The sequence below is a fragment of the Pygoscelis adeliae genome, unplaced genomic scaffold, assembly GCF_000699105.1.
Source record: "Pygoscelis adeliae isolate BGI_AS28 unplaced genomic scaffold, ASM69910v1 Scaffold186, whole genome shotgun sequence".
Classification (NCBI taxonomy): domain Eukaryota; kingdom Metazoa; phylum Chordata; class Aves; order Sphenisciformes; family Spheniscidae; genus Pygoscelis; species Pygoscelis adeliae.
In genome coordinates this window covers 3,401,102-3,421,266 of record NW_008825071.1, presented here as the reverse complement: position 1 = coordinate 3,421,266, position 20,165 = coordinate 3,401,102, and the positions used below count along the sequence as shown (strand labels likewise).

Here is a 20,165-nt window from a genome sequence, read left to right as displayed (position 1 = left end):
TTGTGCTTACGTGCTTAGTACACATTACCAATGACAGTGCTAATTATTAGAATACAGCTGGATATGACTCACAATGGCTCCCCTGGACAAACAAATGTATTCAGAAGATTGATGGGAAAGAAAGATACCTCTTGCAGAATCAGCACTGCAGGAGACTGAACCACACTCTTCTTGATAGGTATGTTGAGCAATGTTTCTAATCCGGAACTGTAGGAAGCAACCTGTAGTTCATAATCCTGTAAAGCAACAGGGAAAGGTAAGACCCATTTAGCAACTGCCAAGGAACTCTGGGAATCTGGACTTCCCAAAATGCAAATAAAGTTTTGGCTTTGTTTTGGTTTTGGTTTTTTTTTTAATAAAAAGCTACATTTTCCCTTGTTTATATCTCTGGCCATGTACAGATGATTCTCTATCATAAACAGAAGCTCATCAGTTCAAGTACCACTGTGGAGACTCATGGAGGAGAATGACAAAGGGAAAAAGAGAAAAAACATTTCACAAAAAAGGGAAGAAACATGTTTCCATTAGTTGAGGGCTACCCAGAGCTGAAAAAATTCATGGGAGCAACTGGTCTAGGCACTGTTATCAACCAAAACTTCATCAGAAATAACTGTCTCTGCATCTCTTTCATATCACATACGCCACGCCACGTATATAGCAAGATCTTTGTCACAGAAAGTAAGATTGAGCTGGAGAAAGCACAGATATAAAGGTAACAAAAATGCAAAGACCACAAAACCATTCCCTGTGTATCTTCTTGGTTTTCATGGCTATTACACACCACTCCTCCTGCTAATCTGCATTTGTCTTGCCTCCTAGACCAGATTCTAATCAGAACTAATTTCTAAGCTGCCAATCTGTTCTCTACTCCCTTATTTTTTTTAACATGTGAACTGGAAAGTTTGGTCTGGCTAGAAGGATGCTTTGATTCTCCTGAAGAGGAGCTCTCACTGGTATCTCCTGCATCATCCTGTGGTCTTCAGGTGGCAAGTACACAAATTGCTTTCATTATATTTTGTACACACAAGTGCTTCACCCCAGCAATTTCTGCACACACACATCAGGGAGCCAACATTTCACCTGCCAGCAGAGCAGAGACAATGGGATGCACCTGACCATGAAAAACCACACCCCATAAAAATGCTGAAATCCAAGTACCTTAATTGCAGCTGAGCACTGATCTGCATGCTTGAGAAGCTCCTCAACTTTGTCTCGCTTCCCACAGATTTCACTGTGCAAGTTCTGTCAAGAAAAAAGTGAGCTGTGAAGCACTCCCTCAACATTTGCCAGTATTTCCTCCTGTACACTCTGCCTCCGTAAGAAGGCACTTGCAGTATGAGACCACTGCAACCCCAGAGGCTGAGACCTGACATGACCTGTAGCTGTGCAGTTTTTACAACAGCAAGCTCTCTGTGCATGAGAAGGTTGTTCTCAGAAAGAACACCTAGCAACTGAACAACCCCTAGAGCTGGGGAGAAAGAGTTCCTTGACTTTAGCTTAGATGTACTTCCTCGCTTTTTATTTTTGTGCTATAATTTGTCCCATAAGTTGCACCATCATACAGTCCCTTGAGTTAATTCAAAGCTGATGTGTAAAAGTGTCAGTGATCGTGTAGGAGCCAAAAACGGTCTTGTTCATAATCTGTAGCAGCGCTGACAGAAAGTAATGAGGATAATAATATTTCCTCTCTCCTGCCTCCTACACATGTGGTGTTTATTGGTAGCCTGCATACTTTATAATTCAAAGCAGGCCACTGTATTGCAGACTGCATTGAAACTGGTATTTTCTGAATAGCAAAACAATTTAAAATCCAGATAATTGAAGACAACTCATTCAGGTGCTGCATACCTTCTGATCATGTAGATATCTCATGATAGTGTTGCAATCGCACAGCTTCATGGACTCGATAGAATCCTGCCTGCGCTTGGCATCACAGATCCATTTGCACAGAGCCTGGTAGAGATCTCGGTAAGTTTTCAGCTGTTTGATCTGCCTTTCTAAATCCCATGATCTAGGAAAAAACCAGGGAAAACTGAGAAAACGGAAAGTGCATTCTCTTTCTCTCTCTTTAAACATTTTTCAGAAATAAGACACAGTAATAAACTAGGTAAAACTATGGGAAGCTCTAAAAGGAGTTTCTGAACAAAAATTTCAAATACATGAGACCTGTACTGGTTATTAGTCACCCAACATGGGTTTTTAGTGCCTTACTTTTGAGTAACTCTGCAATACCCAGAGGTTGGCACCTCCTGTCAACTAAGTGAGGGATGGATAAAACCTTGCAGCGATAAGAATCAAGTTGACTGACTTCAGTACTCTTGTTCTCAATTTTCACCAAAACAACCAGTAACCAGTCAATTTTTATTAATAGGACTCGATTTTGGCCTAAAGTAAAAACAAAACAAACCACACCCCAAAAAAACCCACAATCAATCAGAATATGCCTTCAGTTCAATAAAGCATTAGAAAAAAATTGTTGGGATTTTTTTACTTAATTCTTAGCGTGAATTTTTTAACCCTCAGGTATAGGGTATTCAGGAATAAGCATGATTGCTTTGTTTGAGGGGGAAAATGCTGACTTAATCCAAGAACATTAGCAAGAATAAAAAAAAAAATTAGACCAACTCCTTAGCACATAGATTATACATTTACATGAATAACTACATTTTCCTGCTTGGTCTTACACAATCCCTTTTAAAGTATGTTCAACCTATTCACAGTTTCTCTAGTCTTATTGCCCTGAAGTCATCATTTGTCCTCTGGAAGTGATGATTAATGCACATCAGTTCTTTTAGACTCACTGTTAAGATGATCTTAGTAGCAATAGCAATAAGGAAGAAGCTATTAGGAAATATGATCAAACCTGTTATCTATCTGCTTATCAGCTCTCTGCCAGCGGTCTATTAGCTGGGTAACTTTGTCACAGAACTTTCCAATGTCCATGTCATACAGGGTATATGACTGGCAAGACTGTGAGTGAATCTGAAGCGTTTTCTGCAGCTCATTTTCCAGGGCATTCAGTAGTGACTTCTTCATGTTTAGGTCTGCTTTCATTTTCTGGAGAAAAACCAAAATGTTGTCTACATTTCATTCTTGAGAGGATACTCGAAGTCAACCATCAACAGCATGCACAATATGTTGGGATCTAAAGATTTTGTTTGTAATTCAGTAAGGTATGTACACTGATGTCAGCTGGACGTAATATATTTCAAGTGAAACACCTACTTTGATAAACAGTTTGACTTAACAATGTGTTTAGACTCACTCTTAAATAATTCGCTAAACCAAAGCCCTCTGCTGTCATATTCTGTAGCTAACATTTCAGTTTCTCAGAACTATGTAGAGCAGTTACCAAAAAAAAAAAAAAGGGAAGAGCCTGCCTTGCTTGTTCCTAGAAACAACTGACTAAAAAATTTCACTGAAGTATAAAAGATTCCTGCACTTGCAACAGCTGTGGAATCAAGCCTCAGGATTGGCATATCTAGTTTTTAAATGTTATCTAAAAATCTGCACAGATTTTTTTTTGTTTCCCTGTTTACACTTTTATAAACATCTTCCATGGAGATGTTTCTTTACACAAACACGTGTTCGTGTGCACATACTCGCATACTGTGAGGTATCACCAAGTGGCATACACAGCGCAGGCGGTGGTCTGCCTTGCATCCCCCAGTCACAGGGATGACTGCATCCTTCGATAATATGCTCAAGGATTTTTTTTTTTTGTGTAGCTCAAATATACACCAGCTAAGAACAACTCCCAGCAACTGAACTGCAGCTCTTATTTAACATGATAAAAAGGTAACCTGGTTGTGCTCCATTTGTGCCACGTACACACTTTTTCCTACTACACCTGAGAACAGGAAAGAATGAAAGAGACCTTATTCTCCAAAAGGCATTCAGTGCACAAAAGGACCAGCTCAACGCCAGATAAAGACTGATTCTGCAAGCCAACTTGGTGCTCAGCAAAGCAGTTATTCTTTGCCCTCTCCCCTTGTACAGGATGGATAGTTCTCACTGTAAGATTTGAAATGGACTCTATGGCAAAACCAGGACACGCAATAATACTCAAATTTACTTGTTACAACTAGATGACAACAAGGGCAATTAACAAGCCTTTCTGCAAGAAAGGAGGTATTGCCTTCAAATCTAGCTTCATAAGTGATACAAATAAGCACAGATAATTTTGTACAGAAATGGATTATGGAGACCTCCCATGCCACTGGCTTTGCCGTGGGGGCAGCAACAACCAGGAGATGGAAGGAGTAGTAACCTGTACATTCCTTCCAATAATTTGCAAAAGCATTGTATGTCTATGCCATAAAACACGACAGGATCAGCATTTCCATCTCCTGTGGTTTTGGAAGGGTCTCACCCAGCTCAATAGACCAATGCTTGCAGCTACAAATTTTGCCTCGCTGTGTCCTTGGGTCTTGGCCTCTCACCTTCAGACAAGCCCGATAAGCCTCCACTTTATCAAGATCCAAAGGAACAGTCTCCTCTTCAGACAGTCTGACTTCAAAAACTCTGATCACATCTTCTGTTTGTAGAATAATCTGGAGCAGACATCTCAGTGCATTCAAGCTAAAAGAAATAATACAAGACAAATCCGTTATGGACTGGGGCAGGAAAGGTGACATTTGTAATTAATTGCAGATCATTAGTTAAAGAGAATAGGCGATACAGAAGAAATTTCAGTGATACCCACGATTCTCACTTTTTTTTTTTAAAGTCTTCCAGAAAAGAGAATAAATTCACATAAGTGTCTGTTTCTACCCACATGTACAGCATTTGTAGGAAAGAAGGTGTAATTTTACACTACTGGTAACAAAAAGCAGGTTTATGGACTAAGAATTATGGAAGAAAGTGAATGATTTATTGCTATAACCTCAATTTTCTTACCTGTCTAAGTAGCCAGCAGAAACACCATTAATATTTTCCAGTTTTTGAAACAGGGCATTTATCTCTGACTGCAAGTACACATACTTTTCACAGCCTCTGAAGTTAGGCAGCAAGTCCTTGTGCTTATTGAGGGTTTCAGCCATTATTTGAGAGTCATTCTGCACACCCTAAGGAAAGAGAATGCCCGATTTACACATTTTTGGTGGCTGAATGATCGTTCTACAGCACATATGCAATTGGCCTCCTTATCTAAATAGTCTGCTGTTATCTAACCAGCTTGACTGAGGACTGAAGCAGTACCTGAGCTTGCTTTCTTCAAGGTAAGTAACATTGGGTGATTTCTTTTTTGCATAGTCCGTAACAGGTAATACCTCTTTTTGAGCACCTTGTCCACTCTGAAACTCAGCTCTGTTGAAAGCAGAGTGCTTTACTGCCAGCTGCCTACTGCACTCAGTAGACGTGCCAAGGTCCTTCTGCTCTTAAGACCTTTGCAACGTCATTGCCTCAGAGGAATTTCTCACATACTGAACGCGTTCTCTTTTCTTACTAATCTTTTCTCTCCAGTCTCCATCAAATCTTAAGAACTGGGAGAGGGAGAGAGTTTGTAAGCCTCATCTATCTACTCTGCTTCCCACTGACAGCACTTCAGAAGTAGGTGGTAAAGCGGGGTCCATGCAAAAGGATATTAATAGTGCTTTGACCTGGATGAGGCTTAACATGAGCTCATGTCCACTTGACATCAGGCTTTCTGTATTCTTTGCCTGACAGAATTTGACTTCTGAAATCTAAGAGTCAACTTTTCCTACTTAGGAGCTAAACTCGAATCCAAATCATCATGGTTAGCTTCCAATTGACAATTTTCTGCACAGACGTGTGTCTTTCCCAGCTGATCAGAAATACAACCACAGCATGCTCTGCAGCACAGAGGCATACTGAGCTTGAGATGCTCAAAGAAAAACATCCGCAGTTACCTCTAAATCCTTTATTCTGACTGAAAAGTCATGCATTGCCCCTTGATCCACTCCAAGAGGAGCTCTTTGAACCATCCGAATCTCAGAAGCTTCAATCTGACGCCGCAGTTTCTGAAGCTCCATCAGCAGCCAGGCCTCCTGCTTGTCATGTTCTCGGTTTCTCTCATTAACAATAATGGTGTTTGAGGAACCCACAGGACAGCTCTCAGTTGGGACCACTGTAAAATGAATTGGGTTAATGTCAACTGCCAGAGAACTGAGCACCTACATATAGAAAGCCAATGCAGTGCCAAAGTGACCTAAGCACCAATTTGATCTGTCGAACTGAGAACAGGTAGAAGATCTGGGCCCTTATGCAGCTGTTCCAAGTAATGAAATCTCCCCTTCACAAAAAGAAAAACTTGTTCCCTTGAATGCAGCAGTGAGATTTTGCTTCCTAATAACTGAATATATATCAGACAGACTAAACTGCTCTCATTTTCCCAGCAAGTTCCTTGAACTTTAGAGGACTATTCCCAGATTCACACCAAAGGAAGGAAGAACAAAACATACTCTTCCCTGCGCATGGCCAGTTTTGTTATGTTGGGAGACAGCAGTACAATTCTTGAACGTGTTTCCGTTCATATGTTTATGAGAACATTTTCACATAAAAAGAATGCGCCACCACCCCCCAAACAAAGAAACCCAAGCAGTACAATCTCTACAAAAAACTGGAGGAAGACAAACCTGTTTGTGGCTGCCGTGGCTGATTGGGCAGTTGTATAATCAAGGTTTGGTAGTGCTTCTGAGCATCAGTGAACTGAGTCTGGATGTTTCGTTTGTCTTCATCACCAAACATCTCTGAGCCTTGGCTGTTCCTTAGGAATTCTTGATAGTGGATCTCCAGGTCAGTTATTATTTTTTGGTAATCTTCCTTACGCATTGTTTTCAGCTGAAATGCGGAAGAGGAGAATTTTGAAAAAAGAAGCAATTGGGGAAGGTTTATGACTAGTTAATCATTAAGGAACAAACTAATACACCTATAGAAAAAAAAAAAAGAAATCACATTTTAGAATAAAACCTACCCAGGCTGCCTCTAAAAGTATGGTGCTAAAAGTGCTCTTTGAGCTAATATAGTCTTGTTATAACCATTTCATAACTTAAGAATAGTTTGAAATTCTATCTCTTAGTCTGTCTATCCATGCCCTTGCATAGTGGGAACAAGTACAGCAAATAGGTAATAAATCCCCTTAACTAATCTTCCCATTTATCCATACCATGTTTGAATGTGAAAGCATTTTGCTTCTCCTTCAATAAAACGACAACTTCTGTATATAACCGTGCAACCCAGCAAAAGGAAGGCCCACGGTTTTGCAGAACATACACCTGCACAGGACACAGTAAGCACTGGTTGGGACAGCAGAGGTCAGGTCACGGATGTCCCTGGTCTACAGGTAAGGCCAGCTGGAGTCTTACCTTGGCAATAGTCATCGCTCTGATTTTCTCAATGTCGATCATGCAATAATGCCAAGATACCAGGCTCTTCATGTTGATATACAGCTGGTTCCACAAAGCTAAAATAGCTTCATAGTACTGCTCAATTCTGAGGTGAGAAAAGAAATTTCATGGTCAAAACGTGTGTGTCCTTGTAGCATAGCTACAAAACATCCAAAGAAACATCCACCAGATGTGGAGTGTGTTAGGCTTGTTCTCTACTAGAAAAAATCTTGGAAATTAATTTATCCATGACTTTCATTATTAGAGATGAGAAAAACCTTGTAAAAGCTAAGTTTTAAATATTTTTAGATCCCAGCCTAGATCCCAGCAAGCTTTACTGAAGTGAATTTCCCCAAGTCAAAGGCCTAGTCCTTAATCCCCCACCCCCTAAGGGTGGGGGGGGCACTCTGATCAAGGCACAGACCAGATTTTGTGGTTGGTTGCTATTTTGAGCGAACTCTTCTATCTACTCCTAGTGGTAGGTGTCCAAACCCAGGCAGCAACTCACTTGGTAGCAAGATCCACTGCTAACGGATTGGGGGGTGGGATGATAAGACTAACAGATGGCACCAGCATATCCACTCCTCCAGGGCCAGTCACCAGCCACTTGCTGCGCTCATTATTGTCCTTCAGGATACATTCATCTCCTTTGCGTACCGTTTTCTGTAAGGCACGCAGAACAACATTTTTTTCTTTAGTTAAGTAAGATGGGGTTTCTAGGAGAGACAGAGAAGGAAGATGCATCTAGATCACAGAAGTGGGAGTGCTTCCCCGCTGCCAGATCTGGGCGTGCTTCTTGGCTTCATACTGGGGCAAGAGAACAGTACAGATCAACCCCTTCTCCGTGAATCTGGTTCCCATTTGAAGAAAACCCAAGAAAACCAAGTGGGAGCCACAGAACATGCTGAGCAGTTGCCAGTCCAGTCAATCATCAGACTTGGGGCTTGCCATGACAAACATCAAAGGCTGAGTGTGGACACATGGCCACGGTAAGCTACGCAACCATGTATGGCTGTAAGCCAGTGAGCTGGAGGCATAAGGATGCTTAGTACTGCATCCGTATTTGTGAAGGGACTGGGAATGAGTGCGGCAGAGCTGGATCCACTAGCCCCAGCCGCCAGAAATCCTGACACCCTGCGGCCATGGGGTGTGGCCATGGTAGCGCTCCACTCACATCCAAGAGGGGGAAGCTTCTCCTATCATTTATCCTCACGGGACTCTCTCCTTCCATCACACCTCTACAGCTAGCAAATAAGATTTTTGACAGAACTAGTAAGAGGCCACAGGCTTTGCATTGACCTGACCATGCAGGGGCTCCAGACTTGTCTAGGCTTACCTTCACCTGAGCAGAATTTAGCATGCTTAACTCTAAGAGCAATTGCCAAGCAGTCAGGTAACCACAGCCTAAATTTGTTTAGCTTTGCTTATAGTAACAACAAGTAGTTACTCTGTGTGGGCTGAACTTCTGTGACTCTGGAATAAAATGTGATATGGAAGATCACAGACACAGAGCGGACAGCAGAAACCCCAGATCGTAAACACAAATCACAGTGGTCAATTACTGGTCGCTGCAGGAGTGCAACCTAGTGAATCAGGTAAAACAAGTTTTACAGATAACAGAACAGGAAAACTGGGTAATTGGGAACCAGTGAAGAGAAAGAGCACCATACGCACAAAATGCATCTAAACAGACTGTTAAAAAAAAAAAAACAAAACAGAAATAAACCCAGGCAGCCCCAGTACTGAGGAAGAAGAAACCACCACCACCAATTTCACACTCTATCCAGCAAAAAACTCGGGATACCAATGACTCATTGTACATTCCCTCATCTTTTGTTAGGTGAAGTGTTGACCTAAAGACCCAGAGGGACACTGGAAGGGTGAGCAATCACCAAAAGGAAGGGGTAGATACTGGGAAGCATCTGTATAACAATCTTAACCAAATTATCAATGAGACTTTTCTGTGCTAATTTGAACTATGGGTATTAATGCTATTTAATGGACTAATAATAATCATTTTGACCAAACTTATTAACCAACCAGAACCTAGCTTGTTTATTCGTAACTGCATGAAAGTCAGAGCTTTTTCATCAAAGACATTCAAATGCTGACCAAAAGCAGACAAAGGGGTTACACCTATCAGCTCAACAGTTTGTTTAGTAAATTATTTGCCATGTTCTAGTTTACATGATGTTCATTCTCAACCAAAAAGGGATACAGTACCAGATCCTGTTTGTAGTCACACAAAGCCTTGAGAATAATGGGCTTGTTACTCCGGTAGTCTGGGTTACGTGGCTTCAGCTGCACAATCTTCCTGGATTTATTCACCAAACTCTGCACTTGCCTCTTGTATTCAAGAATTCTCTCTCGTTCATTCTGCAAAGATTTATTGTATGTTAAAAATTCACTCTAAAAAGAAACCACAGTTAGTACCTACTGTTTTATTAAGAGAGGGATACATCTGGAACTCACTGTAGGCAAAACTTCCTTTAGCTCCAGCTCTGGCAAGCTGCAAAGTTTGCAAAACTTGCAAAGCAGGTTTTTCATACAGATCTGCAATGTGGTTAACATGATGTGTAAAAAACACAGGAATAAATGGAAAGAATCTATTATAACATAAATGGTAACCAAAAAGAAAAAGTAGTAACTACACTCTCAAACCTGACTTCATCAACTGCCCTTTTACATCGCTGGCCATTTTTCCTCCAGTATATTCAATTTGGAATTGTAGGACCTGACTCATGATGAGCAAATACCTAGCTAAAAAAGCTATGAGTTAAGTCCTTTCAAAGAGACTACAGTGATATAAAGTGGCATGATGAATCATTGATTAAATGCACTTATCCTTTGTGGCAAAATCTATTCTATCACCTATGAAAGTCTTTCCTTTTCTTAATTTGTTAGCACATCAGAAACTTGGGAATTTGTTGGGCTCAGTCCAGATTTAAAAAGAAATCAGAGTTCCCAAACAGTATTACACAAATTAAAATAACACTGGTTCATTTGTAGGCTTTCCTAAGGAATGGGCAGGAATATACCATTATCTTTTCAAGTTCATACAGCACTGTATATAAACATTGCAGTACACCCGGGTTTACATTTGGTATCTGAGGAGGGCAACTGATTTCCAAGGAAAGCAGAACATAACCTGTGAAACGGGTGTGACAGTACCTCCAGCTCTTTGATCTGCTCCAGCAAAGATTGCAGTGACATGCTCTTATCACAGATGAACTTCTTTCTGATGGAGTCTTGTAAGTTCTTCAGGTAGCACTCTGTGGCTTGGGCCTCTTCGAAGAACTACAGGAGAAAAGTTGTGATTTCAGTTGTACACAGCTCTTTAAAAAGTCTGCTAAAAATCAATGGATTCCTTTCATGAGAAATCCCAGTTCATATCTGGCAGAATGGTAGCATTTACAATACGGTAACACTGTGTTATGCATAATTGTGCACAGATTTAGAAAGATTCTGGTACAGAAAAAAATACCTGTCATGGGATTCACACTTTTAACACAAGTAGTGTGAATTCTCCACATCACTACTCACCTGAAAGTAAGCCGCATTCTCTTTCAGATGAACATCAATGCATTTGGTGATCTGAAGAATCCAGCTCCACTGAGTTTGTAATGTATCCATGTAGGCCTAACAAAAATAGTAATATACAGAACTAAACCACCACATTGATCTCTCTCCCATACCTAGACTCAAGAAAAATTATTTATGCTCCACATAAATGCACATGAAAAATCTGCTAAGACAAATTCATGCACACCAGAATAATGTAATGCATGCAAATAGTTCCCCAACTTCTAAGCATCCACCTAACTGAAAAGAGTTAAATACCTGCTTGTGGGATGCAGAGAGAAATTTGTTCATGACTTGAATTTTGTTTGATCAGCATAAAGCGTGAAGTGCATGAACAAAAAGGGGTGAAATGCACAAACAGCAGTGCAAATAAAATATTTCAGTTGCAAATTGTCATGTTCTCCTTCTTCCAAAGAACACTGTCAAACACGATTTTTTTATTATGGCTATTTTTAAATTCAAACTTCTCAAGTAGTCCTCATGCATATTCTTTAGAAAATTACACACAACTTTTACTTCACGGCTGGAGCTTACAAGGATCTTTCCTTTAAGGCAGAAACTGACCACAGAAGAAATAAGAATGGTGATTTTATGCAACATGATAACAGTTAAAAAAGTAAATACACTGAAAAGCAGAAAGGACTCTTTTTTTCCTATTAGCTTCTTTCAGTTTCAGGGTTCTTATGAACGCTTACAACTATAACAACTACAGCATTTCCTAACAAAATGATCAGAGATTTTCCAAATTGTTGCAGCCTTTGTAATTGAAAGGTAAATGTACATAAAGCTGTGAAAGCAAAAATGTCTTGGCTAAACTGTAGATATGCACTATGAATTTCAGTTGCAGAAAGTATTTGCACCTGGATTAAATATAAACCCTCAAAGGGTGGGACTTTCTTCAAAACATGCCTCCTAAGATAGCAAAAGAACAATGACATGCCTTCCTACCATAAATTCCGCTGCATTGCAATCAACTCAAATGAGATACAGCAATTTCAATACACTCAGACAACTCCCTAAGCCTCGTATTAATTTTTACATGCATCTATCATCGAATTTGATAGCAATGAGAGCTCTCCCCATAGCTCTCAAGAAGCCTGCAGTTGTTGTGGCCAGGTTTGCAGAGGAAGGTAGTAACATTTATTAGAGCAGCTCATACAGCTGGATAAAAATGGACATGCTTTTTGGCAGGCAAACCCTTCTCAGGTCCAAATGCAGCATTTCATTTGCAGACTTTCACTGAGAACTCTTCCCATGTAGCAACTAAAGGAGCAAGTGCAATCACACGAAGTCTAACTCACCTCAATTTTGTCTGAAGCAGGGTGCTGGTTGAGCACTAGTTGGTCACTTTCTTGCTTTAGCTTATTGAGTTCTTTTTCTTTAAGCTCCAGTTCACTCATGCGTTTCTAAACAACCAAAACACAGCATTAAACAAGCCCCCAAACGTATGCTGCACAGGATGATTTACTTGAAAATTTTCCAGATAGTTGTGGTAATGTAAAATTATCCCTGCTAACACTATGTAGTAATTCTATTCAGTGTACTGAAGTTAATTATGAAGACAGTAGAATCAAAGAAGGTACAATCATCTCAGTTCTAGTCTCTAGGCTTGCTGCTTCACAGAGCAAAGCACCCAAAGTTCTGCCTTTCCTAGGAATGATGGAAGCAAAAATGACTGCATCCTGCAACATCCAGAACAACTGAACTAAAAAAAAAAAAGTACCTCCTTAATAGTGTAAACTTTCATTCTTTTTTTAATTTGGTGATCAACACCAATATTGGTTAAAGAAACAAAGACGCTCAATTTCCCTTCTTCCCACAGAAGACAAGGAGCAGCGCAAACTACCTCTGACAATGCGCTCAATGTGCTGCTGGCACAACCATCAGAGGAAGAGAGAGCAGCTCCCTCTGGTATAGCTCTGCTTCCTGGTGACAGACATCAGGGCCAAATATGGGGACGCCCTAAGCCCTTCAATAGTCCTAACAGGGAGAATTAAACTGCTTGATTGTGTGCACAAGCTACGTATGATTACTAGTCCACAGCAGACTGTACTGATAAGGCCAGCTTCCAAGGTCAAAAGAAACTATGACTGCTGGTTGAATGGGAGCACAATCTTCCAACAGATGTCCAATCTTGACTCAAAAGGTTGCCACACGGTACGTAATCCAAAAGCCTTGACAAAAATCTCCAGGAACTTCAAAAGAGTGAAGAAATGTCCGTTCTGTGATCAGTCCCCCTGAGCCAGGCTGCTCCTCCCTCACTATCCCAAAAGAGAGCCCATGGAAAGCATAGGGAGGTTGAGCTGTCTTACAGAAAAGGCCTCTTGCTTCCTGGCAATGTCAGTGTTCCTGTCACTCCAGTCGTAGAGAAGCTCCTCTTCCTCACAGTCATTGATCCACATGATCTCTCTGCTGGTGGCTTGGATGAGGTTCTGGAATTGACGGAGCTGATCCATTCTCTCAAAGGAGTATTTCTGCAAGGAATTCCAGAAATGAGAAGTCATAATCACAGAAATGCCTGTGCTGGGTGGAGAAGGGGAAGCCAAAAGCCCAGCATGTCCTTTTTTTTTTTAAAAAAAAAAAACAACTAAAATAACAGTAAAAACCACACATCTATAAAACATGTTGGCAAAGGACAGCAGATAATGCGCATTTATAGAGCTATGAAACCTGCTGGCAATGGACAGTGGACAACATGTCTGGATTTATAGAACAATGGGATCTTGAAGTCAGCAGCTTCCGGAAGTCATTTCAAACACAAGTGTAGCAGACATGTAGGCAGGCAAGCAAAAAGGCATGGGGGAAAATACAAGAAATGCCTGAGCATTTAACATCACTTTTACTTGCATTTGCTGCTCATAGTACACCTTTGATGTTGTAGCAGCACCTTTTGCACAGATGACATTTCATTAAAAGATTCCTTCTCTGTCCTCACATCGTAATACACATCCTGTTGCTTGAAATGTGTACAGGAATCAGCTTCCAATCCCAAGGGTTAAATCTGCCATTTGCACAAGATTCTCACTGTATTTTACATGAAGATCCAAAGTGGAGAAGATGCACAGCCCTACACAGAATTTAGTTCTAATGCCACCTTTGAGTAACTTTTTAAGCTTCATATATAGACTAACTTCATTGCTACATTCACTCCCATTAAGGGGGTAGAGTTCTACTCTTCACCTGCTTAGTGACCAGCTCCCTTCACCAGGTGCAAACTAGAAAATTCCTTGTGAAGGTAAGTCAATTATACAGCAGGTAATGAATTAATTTCAAGTTCACGACTCCAACCAAAACTTACAGAAACTACAAAGCACTGTCAGTTTACTGCCGAATAGAATTATTTAAATATGTATCTGTCACTCTGTTGAAACCTGAAGTGTCCCTTGACTATCACACCTGTGCTAGTAAAGCAAAAAGAGCATTCATCATAGAGCTTATCAGACATGAACACATCTCATGCTCACCAGCAGTCCTTCATATTCTTCCTCCAGCTGATGAACTGCAGCCTTTTCCCGCTGAAATAGAGACAGCAAATATTTAGTGAGCCTTTTACAAGTTGCCTATTTGCTGATATTTCCTTTTCAGTGTTAATATCACAATGTTATAACTACCGGTGGTAACCTGCAAATGCCTGCAAGAGACATAGGTGAGTAGCAGATCTGCACCACTGGAGGACCACAAGAAGTATAAAACCAAGGCTTGGGCACACTGACTTCCCTCAGGGATGCTTAGTACATAAGCAAGGTTGCACACAACCCCTGTAATACCAAAACAGCTCCTGAAACTGGATCTCTTTCTGTACCAAACTCCTAGACAGCTGTGGGGAACCAGCTAGTCCTAGAGCTAGCTTTGGAGATTATGAAGTAGTGTAAACTACGATGCAATCAGGAGGCTCCAATTTTTATTCCCATTTCTATGACTGGGAACCTGCACAACCTTGGAACTGGTATTCCATAGGGCCAGACTATCACCTTTCCCACTTGAAGCGGAAGGGAAAAAGGAGTAACACCCCTTCCACTCTTCAGCGTGGCTGAGAGATCAGAGCTCCAGAACGGAGTGCCTTTTCTTTAGATCCAACTCTCTCTCCTCCTGTCCGTGTGAGCAATTAACAGAAAAGAAGAATGGGAATGAAGTAAGCCTCCTCTCTCCTATACCTAGCTGCTGGGCTGATAGGAGAGGAAGTCAACCACTGCGTTTTCAGTGTCTTCTTTATTCCAATCACAAAATCCAGAAGGAAACAGAAGCCTCAGGGCAAAAAAAGGAAAAAAAAATCCATGAAAAAGCCCAAACCTAAGAAAAGCTCTAAGTTTAGCCCAGAATTTGGGCATTTTTCACAGAAACTCCCTCATTACTCAAGGCTGTATCTAAGCACCCACCTTATCCTTTCACTTTCTTGTTTTAATGTAGCTAGACAGAAAGTGAGAATAATCATTCTTAGCCATTCTTCTCACAAAAAATGTTGCAATATTTATTTGCCAGCCTTGGTGCACAACAACAAAATGTTAAATAGCTATTAATTTTTCATTTTAAAATTCTGGGGAAAGAAGTGGAACACAAAATAATCATGAAATAATAAATATTAGGGTTGAAAGTGGTCATTATCATGACACCAGTGCTTTCTGAGAAGAAGCTAAGCTATTCAGCATTCCTTTTTGTAGCAGAACACTGGCGAGCCAATAATATAAATCTAGACTAAGTAACGTGTAAGGGAAGACAGTAATTACCAGATCTGTTTTGACTTTGTCCAGGTGCCAGCGATAGTCTCCAATGGCATTGTGAGTCCTCCTATGGTCACCAATTTGCTGCTCGATGGATGCTGCATCAAACCCCCATTTCACTAGCTCCATTTCAGCCTAGAAGAAAGAGACAATATTTGTACTTTCATTTCCAGTATTATTATCTAAATCGGAGCACAAAGGAATTGAACCAAAGGAAACATGACTATGCAGTAGAGAGTAAAACTGAACAAAGGGAAGTTCAGAACAAGGGGTTACAATTTCTTAAAATCGTCATCACTTCAGCTGTGTGACAGGCTCCCGAAGTAGGAGAAACAAAGTAGGGAAAATATTTAAGTTGCTTAAAATTAGACTAGATGAAGCACACTCAGTAGCATATTTTCATCTGTTTTCTTTGGACTAAACTGTTCTTTTATGTTCTACAGTATAGTTACATTCTTATCACTCTGAAAACAAATTATGACTTTATCAAACAATGCTATTCATGCAATTCATGTGAAAATACCCAGAGTCAAGTTCTGTAGCCCAGTACACTACATTTCCATTTTAATTACGCTCATGTAAACTCCAAAAACTTCAGTTAAATGCAGTCAAACTAAATCAAAAAACAGAAGATAAACTGAAATGATTATAGAATGTGTTGTTTGTCTTGCATTTTGGCAACATTTATTGTAGGATGCCAAATGAAAATCTCTAGGAACAGCCTTTGAAAAACAGTAATACACCTGAATAATTACTAACTCGAAAACTATCTGACTGCAGTTCTTTGTTTCATTATTTTCAAATATTAAAAGCCACTGAATTCACAATTCAGCTCCTCAAACTCCAAATCATCTTTTATGCTGTAAAGACACACTCCGTCTCTGTCTGAATGCCTGTCTACACACACGCACAGTAAAGAAATAGGTATCTTAATCTTGGGTTGGGACCAAATTTGGTAATTACCAGCCTGGAGCCAAATCTCTATGAGTCAACAAATGACAATAAAGCCCGAACCACACTCAAGCGTAGGGGTTCAAAGGCAGTGTTGAAAACGATCCAAGAAACAAAACCATTTTGCATTCAGCCATCTAAAAGTTACAGAACTTTGACCCTTCTCGTCATATTTAAACCGTCTAAAGAGTCTGTAGCAACAGCAGCAATCCTGGCTGGCTGCCAGAATGTGAACAAAGGCTGTCTGGATTTCACTGCACTTTCCGTAATTCTCCACTGGAAATTTGACCGACCCTACCACCTGATTCTCCTGTCAGCAAACCACCCAGACAGAAAACACAAAAACAACAGCAGAAGACAACAGCTGCTCAGACTGTTTTCCCACATCTCACCATGTTACTAGGGGAAACATTATCCTGGTCCCAACGTGAGGAGGTAATGAGACACAGCGAGGCATGGTGGGAGGAAGAGGCATGGTGGCAAGTCCAAAATAAGTTTTCCCTAAAAAAACTCAAAAGCCAAACAGGGAGCTAAGTGCTTACTGGCCCCACCTCAGCTTTGCCTTAGGGATTGAAGAAGGCAGAACGAGCAAGCCTTTTACTTTCACAGGAACTTTTGTGTGAGAATAGTTATAAAGCACTTGCTTATGCTCTCTGTGCTTAAAAAGGGGTGTGTGAGCAGGGTGTCACGTGGCGTCTTTGGGAGGTGCAGCATGTTCATGGTCCTTCGTCGCTGGAAGCGTGCCCAGTGCCTGTCCAGCATCACTCCTCAAATCATGGCAGGTCTGACAATTAGCCTACTCTCCCACAGTGTGTGTAGTGCAATCATATCTGCTGTTGCTCTCCTGGCACAATGCTTATACACGTTACCACTCAAGGAGTGCATCTCCACTTCCCCTTCTTGCTCTAAAACATGCCACGCTATGGGAGGGCACTGGAAGACTAGACTATGACTAGCACTCACATAAAAGTATGGGAACTGTACAGAACTCTCCCCTCCTCATCTGGTTTGCATAGCAGCCACCTGGCAAACACCGTATGCAGATAACAATGACAGGATCACTAAAGAACAGCCTAATAAAGAGAGATAAAAATAATGCAATTTCAATTCACAAGGAGTCTGCAAAGTATAACTTCAGCCAACTTGTTCCATCCTCCCTACCTGTCTCTCAGAAAGGGCTGTCCAACCACAAGCACACAACTTTCACTTCAGAAGCATAAAAACAGGCTACAGGGTCTCAACATGTGTTTTCTGCTCCAGGTTACATCATCAACAGCTGTGCACAGGCAAATTTATTCTGCACATGCAACAGATAGATACACACGAGGATGCTGAAGTTGCTATTTCGGCAGTGACTTCTGAAAGTCAAGTCCTGTGGCAACCAATCAGCTCTACCTTCTGGCTCCCACTGTGACAAGGATAGATTAGAGGGGGAGAACAACTGTAAAATACTGGACAATGGTTAAAACTGTGAAGCTGGTCCTATCTGTGTAAAGGGTTAAGATAAATAGGAATCATAAAGGAAATCTGTGGAAGGAAAGAAGGAAGGAAATATCGAGCATAATAATCTCTAACACAAACATGCCAATGCCTTTTGTTAACAGCTGTGTCTCATTTAGCTTTCAAATCTAACTTCCACACTTTTTCCTCTGCAAAAAAAGACCCCAAATTCATGCTCACATTTCAGTGGAAACTCACTACATGTACAATACTGCAATTGAAAAACAAAAAAAAAGAGGAACTTGGAATAATACACGAGCATTCACGTGTACTTTTAGTTTTCTACTGGACCCCAAAACATACTGCATGCAAGGTGACGTTCATAAACACCAGGTCTTAGCATTGTCTCTGGGTTTTGCACAGATTTACCTTCTGCTGCCTCATCCAGTTTAAACATTCACTTGTGACACGTTTCGTGTACTCATCCCAGCCTGAGCCACTCTGAGAGGAGTAGCAACCACCGCCTTTGGAGCTGGCCCTCCTGGCGCGGGGAACACTGATGGCTTTGTACAGGGCACGCATTTGCTCTTGAAGTTGAAGCAGCCTGGAAGGGAAGGAACCAGTTAGCGTCTATGAGGAAAACAACCAGAAAATATGGAAACAATGCGATTCACCTCTCCCACTGCACCACCAAGTATTCAAAACAAAGTGCTGGAAGCACAGGCTGTGGAAAAAATATATTGACTAAAATTTCATGGGGACAACCAAGGTGTGAAATTCTGTAAGAAATATATTACTGCAAGGCCCTTCTCCATGTTAGCATGCCCCAAACAAACCTGACTGATTTCTGTCACATCCTGCAACACTAGGGAAGGTGAGCACTTGGGACACTACAAACTTCTATCAGCCACATTCCCTCTCCCAGCCCTTCCCTGGCAGTACCTTTTCTGATACATTTCACAGGGTTGGCCCATCTGCCTCATCTCTCTGATCAGCCCATCCAGGATATCCATTTGGTCATTTGCCTGAGCAAAACACTCTTCCAGATCTCTGTTCCCTCTAATCTGGACACCATCCCCATATTTCAATTCCTGAAGAAAAAAAGAAGAGAGAGATGGAGACTAAATTAAATATTCATCACCTAAGCTTCAGCTTGGTTGTTTTAAAAGAGATGTTATGAGGACCAATTATTTTTAAGCAGCATGACAGGTTTCAACCGCTGGGTCTCTGATTGCCAGTTTTAACTGGCAGAAGGCCAGTCAACAAAGGATCCACAGTCATCAGAAAGTCCTTATTACAAGTAAAATCTAAAAGAAAATCATTAAAACATAACACCAACCAAACTTTTCCATAAAGAACAGCATATCCTGACTGATGTTTATTTCAGCAGAGCCAAGGCTTCACACGGTGTGCTAAGTTTTTAAGACCTTATGCTTTGGTGTTTAGAGGGCGAGAAGCAAACATTCTGTCCTAGTGGGAGTTGGTGGATATTGCTCACAATTTTTCAGAAGTTTCCCTGAGGTTTTAAGACTTACAGACATTGTTCCTCCCCTGCAAAAACATAGACTGCACCCTGTCTGCCTGGGACCAGCTCCATGCCCAGTCACATTTGCATCCCACCTTATCATCCCAAGTCTAGGCAAATTCTCCATGTGCCCCTCTCAGTCCAGTGAACCACAGTATGGTCATGGTGCTTCGAGCAGGAAGACAAGACTTTCTGATCTCATCCCACACTGACACAGCCATGCTGAACAAACATAACCCAGCTGTGATTTGATTTTGAAAGAAAATGTTGATGGACCTCATTACATTGTCCCTCAGAAAGAAAAGAAAAAAAAAAGTAAGCAATGCATGTTGTGGCACCAAGCTGGAACTAAACACCACTTCCTTTTAACTTCACTGGAATAATATTAAACCTTAACAAGAGGCAGTATTTACTCTGGCATTGATTTTTATATAAACATGCTCACACGTGCTGTATCTTTGAAAAGAAAATGAACTACTAACCACAGAGTTCATTCCTGAACGAATTTTCTGTCCACAGAGGATCCAAAAGTGTGCATGAAATCACATCTACTGCCAGAACTGCAAAGGGTTTTTGGATCTCAGTGGCCTCAACAGCAGGATG

The 20,165-nt window shown here is 41.0% G+C and overlaps 1 protein-coding gene across 1 annotated transcript in view; it reads right to left on the bottom strand.

Annotated features, from left to right (window-relative positions):
* The window catches only part of DSP (desmoplakin), a 29,341-nt gene that overhangs the window by 8,469 nt on the left and 707 nt on the right, over nucleotides 1-20,165 (bottom strand). The window contains exons 2-20 of the mRNA XM_009326469.1: nucleotides 18,980-19,128; nucleotides 18,467-18,641; nucleotides 15,653-15,781; nucleotides 14,393-14,443; nucleotides 13,241-13,402; nucleotides 12,230-12,334; nucleotides 10,890-10,985; nucleotides 10,518-10,643; nucleotides 9,570-9,722; nucleotides 7,855-8,009; nucleotides 7,326-7,452; nucleotides 6,597-6,801; nucleotides 5,871-6,088; nucleotides 4,900-5,066; nucleotides 4,443-4,581; nucleotides 2,864-3,057; nucleotides 1,849-2,011; nucleotides 1,159-1,242; nucleotides 129-236 (exon numbers count right to left, since the gene is read on the bottom strand). Of these exons, the coding sequence (XP_009324744.1) occupies nucleotides 129-236; nucleotides 1,159-1,242; nucleotides 1,849-2,011; nucleotides 2,864-3,057; nucleotides 4,443-4,581; nucleotides 4,900-5,066; nucleotides 5,871-6,088; nucleotides 6,597-6,801; nucleotides 7,326-7,452; nucleotides 7,855-8,009; nucleotides 9,570-9,722; nucleotides 10,518-10,643; nucleotides 10,890-10,985; nucleotides 12,230-12,334; nucleotides 13,241-13,402; nucleotides 14,393-14,443; nucleotides 15,653-15,781; nucleotides 18,467-18,641; nucleotides 18,980-19,128 (2,706 nt within the window). The remainder of the gene's footprint in view (nucleotides 1-128; nucleotides 237-1,158; nucleotides 1,243-1,848; nucleotides 2,012-2,863; nucleotides 3,058-4,442; nucleotides 4,582-4,899; nucleotides 5,067-5,870; nucleotides 6,089-6,596; nucleotides 6,802-7,325; nucleotides 7,453-7,854; nucleotides 8,010-9,569; nucleotides 9,723-10,517; nucleotides 10,644-10,889; nucleotides 10,986-12,229; nucleotides 12,335-13,240; nucleotides 13,403-14,392; nucleotides 14,444-15,652; nucleotides 15,782-18,466; nucleotides 18,642-18,979; nucleotides 19,129-20,165) is intronic.